This window comes from Triturus cristatus, chromosome 6, assembly GCF_964204655.1.
Source record: "Triturus cristatus chromosome 6, aTriCri1.1, whole genome shotgun sequence".
In the NCBI taxonomy this organism is placed as follows: domain Eukaryota; kingdom Metazoa; phylum Chordata; class Amphibia; order Caudata; family Salamandridae; genus Triturus; species Triturus cristatus.
Window position 1 is genome coordinate 560,813,134 of NC_140589.1, and position 13,394 is coordinate 560,826,527.

Genomic DNA, 13,394 nt, shown 5'->3' on the forward strand with positions numbered 1-13,394 from the left:
GCTAAAAAAATGTAGCTGCTTCAAAAGCATAGGCTGGGACAGAAAGGATTCCCCATAAACACTTGCAGGGAGCAAAATAATGGCATATTCCTCAAAGTGGTGCTTAGAAGGCACAAGCATTGTTGGCTCTTTGGTGTTGTCAGGAGGGTAGCAGGGCCCCGCAGAAGTCCATCTTGCCATTTTTTAATTGTCGTCCTAAATCTAGGTCACAAAAATAGTGAACCTGGGAGGAAATTGTTCAGCTTTCAAAAACGACTGAAGTTGCTATTTTCATCCAGAAGTGCTAGGGTGCATTGACCCTTGTTGCTAGGTCCCTGGGATGCTTGACAGATTTGGTTAAATGTAGATGTAAGACTCTGACACTGAAATGTGTAGTATTTAAATACTATAATGACATGTGCATTTTGAAACATTGCCAAAATCAAAGAAAGAAGTTACCATCTTGAAATGTTTTCATTGTTGATTTGCATTATGGTTGATGGGTGTGTTTTGCATTTGACTGTTATTTGATTCACCTTTTATGTTTTGTTAGTCTGTATTTTGTTTAGGGCTGGGATTTTCTTGTTTAGAGCATTAGAGGTACCTCCAAGAAAGGTGGTCCATGGGACATGTAGGGGCGTACATTATCTATGTGATCTTTCATTGTTTTACATCCATTGTGAGCTGCAAGAGACTTTAAAGGGTATCACAATAGATATTTCTTACTGCCATTTTGTGAATATTTCTTCATTTGTGTGTAAAATTTAGGTTTGTGTGTAATAAAGTACTTTTCAACCGAATTGGTCTCAATTTATTTATGTGGGGTGATAGTGTAACAGAAAATTACTGTATGGCACTGCACAAACACAAGTCCAATCCTCGCTGCTACACACCATTGTAAGAAATTGGGTGGTTGGTTGCCTGGGGTGTGTGCCCTGGTCAAGCAGCGACCACAATCCTTGTCTGGGTAAGGCACAAGCAAACCCTGAATTAACCTGTGCTCAACCCCCTGGTAGATTGGCACAGAGCAGTCAGGCTTAACTTAGAGGCAATGTGTAAAGTATTGTTCAACACTTCAAAAAGTAGCACAGTGAAAACATATCGCAAAAGCTCCCACACCGGTTAGAAACATAGAGCTTAATTTAATAAATAAAACAAGACCAAAACAACAAAAATCCAGTTAATAGAACCAGAGAAATTGCATTTTAATGTTTTTAGAGAAAGTAGCTCCAAAAGACATAAAGCGCCAACCGTGGCTATCTGGTTGTGCCGGACCTGGACAACCTCACAAGTTCAGGCTGACTGCAATGGAGCATGGACCAGCTACAGGGACTCGGTTAGGCCTGCTGAACAGAGTGCCTTAAATCCGGATTGGGCGGAGTGCTGTGTGGATCTGCATCAGAGATGCGCCGTTCAGCCCAAGTGATGTGTTGTTTCCAATATGCGACGAAGTTGCGGTGTTAGGTCCTGTTGCATTGACATTGAGGGTCCCATCGACGAGGGCTTGCGATGCAAAGTCTGGGATGCGTCACGCAGTTGGTGCGATGCGCCGGTCCTGAGGAACTGCGATGCTGGGATTTGGAGTTCCTCTTCACCATGGAGGCTGCTGTAAAAGAGAGATACGAGGGCCTGCGCCAAGGATGCGTCACGCAACAGTGGTTCCGGAGGTGATGTAGGTTGCAACAGCGATTGGAGGCCTTGCGTCGGGTCCAATTCATGCTGCATCGGAGATATGTTGGTTCTGCTCGGGGTTGCGCAGCACTGCAGAGGCACTGTGTTGGTTTGCTGGATCCACAGAAGCTGCCAAAACAGTTTAAGCCCTGGAGTGGCACCATTTGGCAAAGCAAGCTCACATATAGCATAGTCCAGGTGCAGATGCAAGGTTGTGAGAAGCCTTTTATGTCCCTAAGGCTTCAGATCAGGAAGCCAACCATCTCACCTTTGGAGTCACTCTGGGTTCTGTGTACAAGTGGTCCAGGTCCAGTCCTTCTCATCAAGGCAAGAGGGCAGCAGTTCAGCACATCAAAGCAGGAGTCCAGCAGAGTGCAGTCCAGCAGAGTGACAGTTTGTCAGCAGCACAGCAGGCCTTCTTCCTACAGGTACTGAAGTGTACTGAAGAGTTGGTGCCTGGGGTCCAGTATTTATATCCTCTTATGCCTTTGAAGTAAGAGAGAAGCTTCTGGAGGCTTCCTTTTTGAGTCCCCAGGAATCTTGCCTTCCCTTCCCTGGCTCCAGGCTAACTACAGGGGGTATGCAGCCCTTTGTGTGGAGGAGGGATGGACTCTGTTCAGGTATTAGTGGGGCTGTGCCCAGCTCCTCGCTCCTATCCTGCCAGTGATGGTGCATCCAGGCACGCCTAAGATCCCTACTGTGTGTCACTGTATAGAAGGAATACACAAATCTCAACTGTCAGCTACACCCAGTCATGTGACCAGAGGCAGGCTACAGACACAAAATGGCTACGGACAGAAAAAAACAACTTTCTAAAAGTGACATTTTCAGAATTGCAATTTAAAATCGGACTTCACCATAAGTTAGGATTTGAAATTGTTAGACAGCAAACATGAAGTGGTCATCCTTTCCCATTTGGAAATTACACTTATAAAATGTAATAAGGCAACTCTAATGTTATCCTATGGGAGAGATAAGCCTTGCATCAGCGAAAAACAAATTAAAAAAAATGTTTATTACCCGGGTGTGTAAAACTTAGAAGTACATGTCCTGCTTTATAAATACATTGCTCCCTTCCCTCAGGGCTGTCCAGGGCCTACCATAGGGGTGCCTTACATGTATTAAAAAAGGAATGTTTGGGCCTGGAAAAATGTTTACTTTGCCAGGTCTAGATGGAAGTTTAAAACTGCACACATAGGTTCTGCAATGGCAGGCCTGAGACATGTTTAAAGGGCTACTTAAGTGGGCAGCACAACCAGTACTGCAGGCCCAGTAGTAGCTTTTAATTTACAGGACCTGGATACATGTAGTACCACTTTACTAGGGACTTATAAGGACATTAAATGTGCCAAGTGGGAATAAGCCAATATTACCATGGTTAGATGAGAGAGCACAAGCACGGTAGCATTGGTTAACAGTGTTAAAATGTGCAGAGTACTAAGGCCAGCGAAAACAAGACCAGGAAACATGGAGGAGGAAGGCAAAATGTTTGGGGGAATACCACCCTAAGGGTGAAAGGTCTAACACTCTTACGTCTTGAATCTTACTCAAAATTGAAATATTACATGTTTTAACTGGTTATATTGCGAAGTTCATCTACTCCTAGAAATATGACATTTGTCTTCTGCTCTACTTTATCCCTAAAACCCCAAGCAGACAAATTATCCTGCAGTTGTTTATATTGCCTTCCAATGTATAATCCTTAAGACTCTCTACTTATGCAAGACTGTCACTCACTTTAAGCCTCCTCACCAGGATCTTACCTGGTCTCATTTCCTAAACAGTGAAGGTTTGCCGTGAAGAACTGCAGCATTAGGTCTGCTCTGCCCTTTTTGTTTTCAGTATACACAGCAAGTTTGTGATTCCATTTATTTTCCTTCGTAAACCTACAGAGCTATACAATCTATTCTGTGCCCCCAGGTCTATCAATCTCATGTGTAATTTCCCTTCCTGTACTAGTCTGTGATCCCTCATATGGGCTGCAATTTTGTTGAAAGTTGCTTATTACCTTGAGAATGTTTTACATCCTTAAAACAATCCCCACCCTTCCAAATAAACATCAGAAAACTGATTTCCAGTCAGCTATTACTTCACACTTAGTTTAATTATTAGCACTTGTATAATAACAATCTAAATAAGTTGGCAAGCACATGCAGGGGTTGCAAAGAGTCCAATCTATGGCAGCCAAACTAGCTCTTAAAAGACAGCGTGGCTCCTCCGCCGCCCTGGGGCTGAGGGACCTTCACTGGCTGCCCATCAAAGACAGAATCAGCTTTAAGTCTCTGTGTATGGTTTGGTGAGCAGTCTAAATATCGAAAATTTAATTTCGACCTACAATAATATAGAGTCTAGAATATTAGAATATCGAAGGGACAGAATATCGATGTCAAGAATATCGATGGACAGAATATCGACCCTAAGGTAAGTAATATCGATTTTTTTCATATCGATGTTAGTAATATCGAAGTTAGTAATATCGATATGAAATATATCGATGTTACTAATATCGATGTCACTAATATCAATATGTATAATATTGGTATGTATTTTATTATGTATTTAATATGTATGTGTTAATTATTTTTTGTTAAGTGTTCAACTGGTTTTAAAATATATGTATACAATTTGTATATGTTAATAATGTTTTTGTTAAGTTAATTTTGTGTTTTAGTACCGTAGCGGGTTGTGGGTTTATAGGGGAATAGGGTGGGAAGTAATTTAATTATATGAATTTAATTATACATTTTTGGGAATTATAAATTAATTTAAAATAATTTTTGCGTTTAAATTCTGTAGCGGGTTGTGGGTTTATAGGGGATTAGGGTGGGAAGTAATTTAATTATGTGAAATCAATTATAAATTTTTAGGAATTATAAATTAATTTGAAATAATTTTTGCGTTTAAATTCTGTAGCGGGTTGTGGGTTTATAGGGGAATAGGGTGGGAAGTAATTTAATTGTAATTAAGTAATATTTTATTTATTTATTGGTATTGATAATTATATTTTTGTTAATTAAGTATTAATTGCTAATTACTTTTTATTAATTGGTAATTAGTTTTTATTAATTGATTAATTGATAATTATGTTAACTGTATTTTATTATTTGAGTGTTTCGTGCGTTTATAGGGGAATAGTGTTGGAAGTAATTGAAATCTAATTAAGTAATTATTAAATTTGTTGCTGAGTATTGACAATTAATTAATTGGAGATTAATTATTAATTGGTAAATATTTTAAATTATAATATTTTGGTTATGAAAATTGGGTTATTGTTGATTAATAATCAATTGGTAATTAGATATGTTTAAATATTATTTATTGATATTTCTAATTAATATATTAAGTAATTATTAATTGGTAATTAATGTATAATAATTATTATTTTTGGTATAAAAATATGCAATTGTTTAATATTTTTTAATTGGTAATTAAAGTTTGCTAACAAAATTTTGGTATCAAAAATGTAATTGTTCAATATTTTTTTATTGGTAATTAATATTCATTAATTATTATTTATTGGTATTTATTAATAATTTATTGCTAATTAATTATTTATTGGTAGTTATGTTTTTAATAAATATCTATTGGTATTTGTAAGTAATTTTGAGTTATTTAATAATTACATTATTAATTATTTTAAAGAATTATTGTATTTATAAGTATGTTCTTTTTAACTTCTAAGCTATCCAACACTTTCCCTACTGTTGCACTCTCTGGAGTTAGAATAGTAATTTTTACCCCTACGCAATCCAACACTTTCCCTACTGTTGCATTCTCTAGAGTTGGAGTAGTAATTTTTACCCCTACGCTATCCAACACTTTCCCTACTGTTGCACTCTCTGGAGTTGGAATAGTAATTTTTACCCCTACGCTATCCAACACTTTCCCTACTGTTGCACTCTCTGGAGTTGGAATAGCAATTTTTACCCCTACGCTATCCAACACTTTCCCTACTGTTGCACTCTCTGGAGTTGGAATAGTAATTTTTACCCCTACGCTATCCCAACACTTTCCCTACTGTTGCACTCTCTGGAGTTGGAATAGTAATTTTTACCCCTACGCTATCCAACACTTTCCCTACTGTTGCAGTGTCTGGAGTGGGAATAGTAATTTTTATCCCTACGCAATCCAACACTTTCTCTACTGTTGCACTCCTTGGAGTTGGAATAGTAATTTTTACCCTTACGTTATCCAACACTTTCCCTACGGTTGCACTGTATGGAGTGGGAATACTAATTTTTACCCCTACGCCATCCAACACTTTCCCTACTGTTGCACTCTTTGTAGTTGGAATAGTTATTTTTACCCCTGCGCTATCCAACACTTTCCTTACTGTTGCACTCCCTGGAGTCGGAATAATAATTTATACCTCTACGTTATCCAACACTTTCCCTACTGTTACACTATCTGGAGTGGATATAGTAATTCAAAATTTTCCTTTCTGTTGTTTTTTGGAGCTGGAGTAGTAGTTTTATTGTCTCTGCTATTTAATATTTTTTTTATTATTTTAGCTAATATAGTATATAAATGTAATTTTTTTAATTTGTTATATATAATTTTTTAATTTTTATTTATGTTATTGTTTTATGTGTGTAATGTTTTTGCAATTTTTAATATTTTTAAATAATTCATAATTTATTAAAATAATTATAATTATAATTATAAAAACATTATTAAGTAAGTATATATATATTATATATTATATGTATATGTTTAATTATTATTTTGTTATTAAATTATATCGATTAATTATACATTTTTAACATTATGAAATATATTTAATTATGTTTATTTTATTTATAAGTATTATTATGTTTATTTTACATATTTTTTGTAACCAAAAAAAACCCGATATTTTTAAAAACGATATTTTTGACATCGATATTTTATTTTCGATATTTTTGTACTTACCATGTTGTAGATAGGATGTCGATATTCTTGACAACAATATTTTTGTTGCGATATTTTTGTAGGTCGAATTTCTGACCTTCGAAATTTTGTCAGAGATCCGTATGGTTTACAGAGCACCACATAATACAGGTCCACTACCCCTGCGAGAGAGATTCTCCTGGTACGAACCCAAAAGACTCCTCCGGTCTACTAGCCAAAGCCTGGTATCTATCGCTAGAGTGAAGATGGCCAGGATGGGAGGTAGGGCTTTTGGCACAGCAGCAGCATGTCTCTGGAATGAGATCCCCCAAAACCTTAGACAAGCTGATTACCTGCTGGACTTCAGGAAGAACCTTAAGACCTGGCTTTTTGCCAGAAACAGGTTGCAATACTCCTGATTAGTAGCTCAGCCGTTCTGCTGTTACACGTCATCATGGTCTCCAAGCGCCACGATACCCGTTGGGTGATAGCTGCGCTATACAAGAGTTTATACAATACAATACAATGAAGCGACAAAGCAAGTTCGATAATGTTGAGGTCGAGTATGTAAAGTCTTGCCAACCAAATAAATGGACAGTGAATGATACCTCAATAGATGTGGTGCATGAAACCTGTGCCTGATATGGTGAAATGCCCGGTAGCATTGGCACAGGCTTTTGAAAATGTGTGTTTACTGTATAGGGAGCCAACGAATATTGATCATATGGTGAGAAATAAGCTCTTTATACAAAACTACAAGAGTACTGTGGGCAAAAGCATTTGAATAAGAATCATTTTGTTTATGTTGCATTTTGGCAAAAATGTATTCGGGACCCCCAGTGACAGGGAACTGCAGGTGCCTAGGTTGTTGGAGAGAGGATCTCCAGAGAGATGCTTCAAGTTGGGTCGGGCCTTTATTCTAGTTAGTATGTAGTGTGCACGTGCAAACTCAGACCTCTGGCTACGCAGCCATCTTGCTTAGTTCTCACGTGTGGTGTATGGTGTTCAGAAATGCAAGCAAACACAAGCAAGACTCTTAATTTGGTGTATTTTTTGCAAAAATACATAAAATACCAATTTCTAGCCCTCGAAAACTGAATAACAATATCCTCAATCCATGCAAGCTAGCTTCTTTATCATTCATTACATAACCTCAGACCATATAAATATTCGAAACCAATTAATGCTGTGGTTAAGTGGCAGAAAGATCACCGTTATATTTTTATTAACTAAAAATGAAGTTTGTGAAATAAACATATTTAGTCATATGTATATGAATTAACGGGTACACTAAATGGTCACAAAGTTTCTGTACCCCCTTCCCGACAGCCGTAACATACCTGCGAGCTGCCCTCATACGGTCCTTAATGTTACTCGCCCTCATTTTTGAGCCAATTAACTATTTGAGTTTTTGTCTCCACACCTGACTGCAGGATACAGGCTTGCCTGGCCCTGCACACCTATTTTCAGGACGCCCTACGTCAACTGCGTGAAGGCCTGATCAGATCCCCAGGCATGCGGCGATACTCCTCCTCCAGCTCCATCTCAACCGTTCCTGGGAAGGCGCCCTCGCCCTACACGGCCAAGACCAACAAGCCCTACGTCAAGCTCTCCTCCTCCATCACTTCTAGTCTGGGTAAGAGAAAATTAAAAGCAGACTGCGTCAGACGGCAGGCCAGTCTTTATGTGCTTACGCTGAAATATTTGTGAATGGGAGACAGTACGTAAAAAAGATATTATAAAATTCTGCTTTAGTCTTGGGCCCGGTTGTAGGTTTTTTTTCCAGATGAATATCGTGGAATTGTCTGGTCTTGTAATTAAGTTGCGTCAGGCGCACCTGCAATATTTTATAAATCTGCTGTTTTGGTGAATAAACAGGCGAACCATTTTTTTACCGCCATTCATCCAAACCTTTGTCAAAATATGGGTGCCCAGGAGATTGCTGGAAACCAAGGAGGTGTGTGTTATTACCGAAAAACCTTGTGGTAATTTTCGCAATTGTTTGTAATGACCCGCAGAGAGAACTGTTGGCAACCTGATTACTGGAATGTGTTCCAGGAATTTTACCATCATATTTGGAATGGGGTGTCCTGGAGGATGAGTGTCGTGTGTATGTCAGTATTGCCAATTGTAGTATCTTGAAACATCACAATCAGCCTGGACCTGATTACTACACCAATATATGAAGCATGACCCCATTTCTACTATGCACGTATGTAATGCCGATAGCCCCAGGCAAGCTGTACGGCTAGGGTAGGGGCTCGCAAGTGTCATCGTAGTGTAAATAAGAAGAATGGCCTGTGGCCGGCAAGATGGTACAGTGAATTAATGCTCACCACTGACACCTGCAGTGATCTGAATGTAAAGAGTTTGAATCTTCGCAAGAGAGATTCAGCCTTTCATCCTTCCTTGGTCGATAAACTGAGTACCTTTAAATTGCGCACTATTTATGCATTTATTGGGTTTAGAAACGGCACAAGTGTAAAATGGATCATTATGTAAAAGAAACATCACTTTTATTATTTATTATTTTTTTGTACATACAATGTACCATGCTGCCAAAATTGTAAATCAACCTAGAACTGGGGACGTGCAGTGTTTAGCTAGAATATAATTCTAGGAGTTAACGGAGGCAGCAGCAGTTACAATGACAATTGCTAGCAGTAAATATTCCAGAATATCCGCTCCTGCGGTGGGGCTACATTATGTTGTACAATGATGAGGCCTTTTGTTTCTTTCCACCAGGCCCGGCTCCAGGAATTTTTATTTGGGTGGGCCAAGGGTGCCTTTGGGTGGGCCACTGCGGGCCCGATTTGTCGCTTATATGTCGAGCCAGGCCTGCTTCAGGGCCCTCCATTATCTCTTCTTAGTCTTACAAGGCCCAGTAAAACGCACTATTTTCCAAATCTCTTTCTAAATATTATCACTCTCAAAAAGTATTTTTTCTATGTAATGTTCCTTTGATGGGAAGAGGAGGTTTCTGAGGTGGGAGTATCAGGCAAGTGACACTTCTCGAGCTCCCTCTGTGCGAGCCTTCAGGGAGAATCCCTCTTCATTACTACCTCCACCTGACCCCGGACTCTGCAACGCACTCCCTTACAGGCTTGATTATCCACTACTCCTCTCCATTGCACCTTATCTCACAGCTGACCTTGGGCCCCAGCCCCATATCAGGCACCATCGGGCTCCACTTTCATTTTTCCAGGTAAAAACATTAGTAAAATCACCTTCAAACTTAAAACAGTGAATATAGCAGTAAATAAAATTAGCACGCACTTTAAAGTATGTTCCGCAGTAGCCCTTATGACCCGACTGCTAATTAAATAAACAAAAACAGAAAGGCCATGACAGGGCCGAATTTAGCGCTGATGCGAAAGTCTTTTTTGGCGCCACACCAATAACCTCTTTCTCTGTAAATATCTTTACTACCACCTTCCAAAAGTGCCCCTCATTCCTCCATGGCCCCCCGATTGACCTCCTCCTCGGATTCCCTCACTGCCACACGCCACAAGAGCCCCTAATCTCCCCATAGCCCCTGCCCCTCGTGACCTCCTCCTCGGATTCCCTCACTGCCACCCTCCACCAGTGCCCCTCATCTCTCAGTAGTCCCTCCCCCTCATGACTTCCTCCTCAGACGCCATCACTACCACCCTCCACCAGTGCCCCTCATCTCTCCCTAGCTGCCCCCTCACCCCATGACCTCTTCCTCAGATTCCCTCACTGCCACCCTCCAACAGTGCCCCTCATCGCTCCATAGCCCCTCCCACTACGTCCTCCTCGGATTCCCTCACTGCCACCTTCCAACAGTGCCCCTCATCTTTACATAGCCCCTCTCTCACATGCATTTCATTTGTTCTACAGCGCTACTCATATCAGTGTAGTGTGTGTCAGTACTTTACACCATGCACACATTATACAGAGACAATGAATCATACAAGTATATAAATCAGTCTACAGGGAATGTCACATAAGCCAATGAGGATTACAAGGTGTATGAATCACATGTCATCCATACTGGTGGGCATTTTAAGAGGGTTTGGTCTGGGGAAACACAACCTTAGAATTTAAAGACTATTCCATGGGGGTCAGCTTTACTGATAAAAAAGTATATATGCTCAAACATACTCATTTTAGCAACATTAGAATAATGAAAGACTGAGGAAGTTCTAACTATATCGCAAAACAAAAAAAGCAAAGTTCTAACTATACCATTCATGTTTGTATGCAGCTCTTTGATGACAGTTCATTGGTCACTGTCCTATGTTAGGATTGTAACTTCTGTACTGCAAGTAACACAAGGATCTCTGTGACAAAGGCAGTAACCAACTGAGCTTCCACATAAAATACAGTTCATCTACATTTAAAAACGACAAAGAGACAAATGATTGCTCTCCAGCAGGATCATTAATCACCAGAGTTATCTGGGTATTTTGTATTGTCTTATTGCCCACCCGGCCCACCCGCTAGAACCGGGCCTGCTTTCCACTAACAAAAGGTCCTGGCTGTCACCAGGTATACAAAAAGGTGAATTACTTACTGCAATGTAAATAGCACTTGGAGAAAGCTGAGAATACAGAGGAGAAGCTTTTTGACAGTGCAGTGGAACAAACGACTTAGCGCTTTATGCTTTGTAATCGTGCTACAAGCGGCCGGCATGTAATAATATGAGTAAGGGCCTGATTTAGATTTTGGCGAATGGGATATCCTTCACAAACGTATGAAACGAGTGAAAATGCTTCGCCCCCTGCCCCTCCCCGCAAGAGTTACCATGTCTGCAGCCACCATTCCCCACTAATGCCTACTGGACCACCTGGGGCCCGACTATAAGAATTAATGTACAAGCACCACCCCCCAGAAAAACCCACTGCTTGTTGTAAGGCTATGCTTACGCCAATGTTTGTCATACTTACTAGACTGTTGATGTATTAAATGCTAACTGATCCTTCTTTGCTCATTGCATAGACATTCCACTGTGATATGTTATGAAAAGTGAAAATGATAAATAACGTTTAAAAAAAAGATAACTGCCCTAGTGAACTCCCAAACAGGCAACTATCTCTTAATTATTTTGGAATGCTGTATTGATAATAAAGAATAGCAGTTCCTATTTTAAGATGGCTACCACTGGCATTGCTGGTTTAGGAGTGAGGTCCCGAGGCCAGTATTTGGGGTGCTGCGGAGCCCTTGCAAAATTACAAAAATAGAGAAAGAAACATTTTAAAAGGCAAAATATATAATACAAGGAAAAAATAGTTCTCTTCCGTGTCAGCCATAATACTGAAAATGACTATTTATATGGCATGTGTGCACATTGTGTCCAAACTGCTGTCACTCGTACTCAGAGTAGCATAAACTTGAAGTTGGTTGGCCCATTGCTCTATGTTATCTGGTGAAATAGCTAGCAGTCTCAATGGCTAGACCTAGGTGGCGATCACGATCTGGTAAAAAAATTCCCCGTACGACTCGTATCCGGTCTTTTTACCGTACGAATCGTACAAGTGCCGTACAAACTGCCAATCACGATTCGCATGGTAAAAAGTCCATACGAACCGCATTGGGAATTATTCCCCACATGTCCTCGGGTCAGAAAATGTGTCCGAGACGTCCTCGGACGATTTACCGTACAAATGTGAAAAGTGAAGTCCGACCGCGGAATCACGATCCATCCCGTGCGTCCGATGTTACAACCGTATGGAAAAAACACCGTCCGCACCGAACTCCCATAGCAACCATGGAGACATGTGCCCGCATACGTGCCCAACACCCCTCCAGCCCTCCTATGTACGAGTCGAATCCCCACCTGTGTATGTACGACCCGTACCCCCACCCCAACCGTGTATGTACGACCCGTACCCTCACCCGCGTACGTATGGAGCGTACCCCCACCCCAACCGTGTATGTACGACCCCTACCCACACCCGCGTATGCATGGAGCGTACCCCCACCCCAACCGTGTATGTACGACCGGTCCCCCCACCCCAACCGTGTATGTACGATCCGTACCCTCACCCGTGTACGAATGGAGCGTACCCCATACCCCAACCGTGTATGTACGATCCGTACCCTCACCCGCGTACGTATGGCGCGTACCCCCACCCCAACCATGTATGTATGACCCGTAACCCCACCCCAACCGTGTATGTACGACCCGTACCCTCACCCGCGTACGTATGGAGCGTACCCCCACCCCAACCGTGCATGTACGACCCGTACCCGCACCCGCGTACGTATGGAGCGTACCCCCACCCCAACCGTGTATGTACGACCGGTCCCCCACCCCAACCGTGTATGTACGACCCGTACCCCCACCCCAACCGTGTATGTACGACCCGTACCCTCACCCGCGTACGTATGGAGCGTACCCCCACCCCAACCTTGTATGTACGACCCGTACCCGCACTCGCGTACGCATGGACCGTACCCCCACCCCAACCGTGCATGTACGACCCGTACCCGCACCCGCGTACGTATGGAGCGTACCCCCACCCCAACCGTGTATGTACGACTGGTCCCCCCACCCCAACCGTGTATGTACGACCCGTACCCTCACCCGCGTACATATGGAGCGTACCCCCACCCCAACCGTGTATGTACGACCGGTCCCCCCACCCCAACCGTGTATGTACGATCCGTACCCTCACCCGTGTATGTATGGAGCGTACCCCCACCCCAACCGTGTATGTACGACCCGTACCCCCACCCCAACCGTGTATGTACGACCCGTACCCTCACCTGCGTACGTATGGAGCGTACCCCCACCCCAACCTTGTATGTACGACCAGTACCCGCACCCGCGTACGCATGGACCGTACCCCCACCCCAACCGTGCATGTACGACCCGTACCCTCACCCGCGTACGTATGGAGCGTACCCCC

At 41.9% G+C, this 13,394-nt stretch overlaps 1 protein-coding gene across 1 annotated transcript in view; it reads left to right on the forward strand.

The window, feature by feature from the left end:
* The window catches only part of LOC146817397 (dynein axonemal heavy chain 5-like), a 1,608,734-nt gene that overhangs the window by 175,988 nt on the left and 1,419,352 nt on the right, over nucleotides 1–13,394 (forward strand). The window contains exon 8 of the mRNA XM_085609634.1: nucleotides 7,953–8,155. Within this exon, the coding sequence (XP_085465760.1) occupies nucleotides 7,953–8,155 (203 nt within the window). The remainder of the gene's footprint in view (nucleotides 1–7,952; nucleotides 8,156–13,394) is intronic.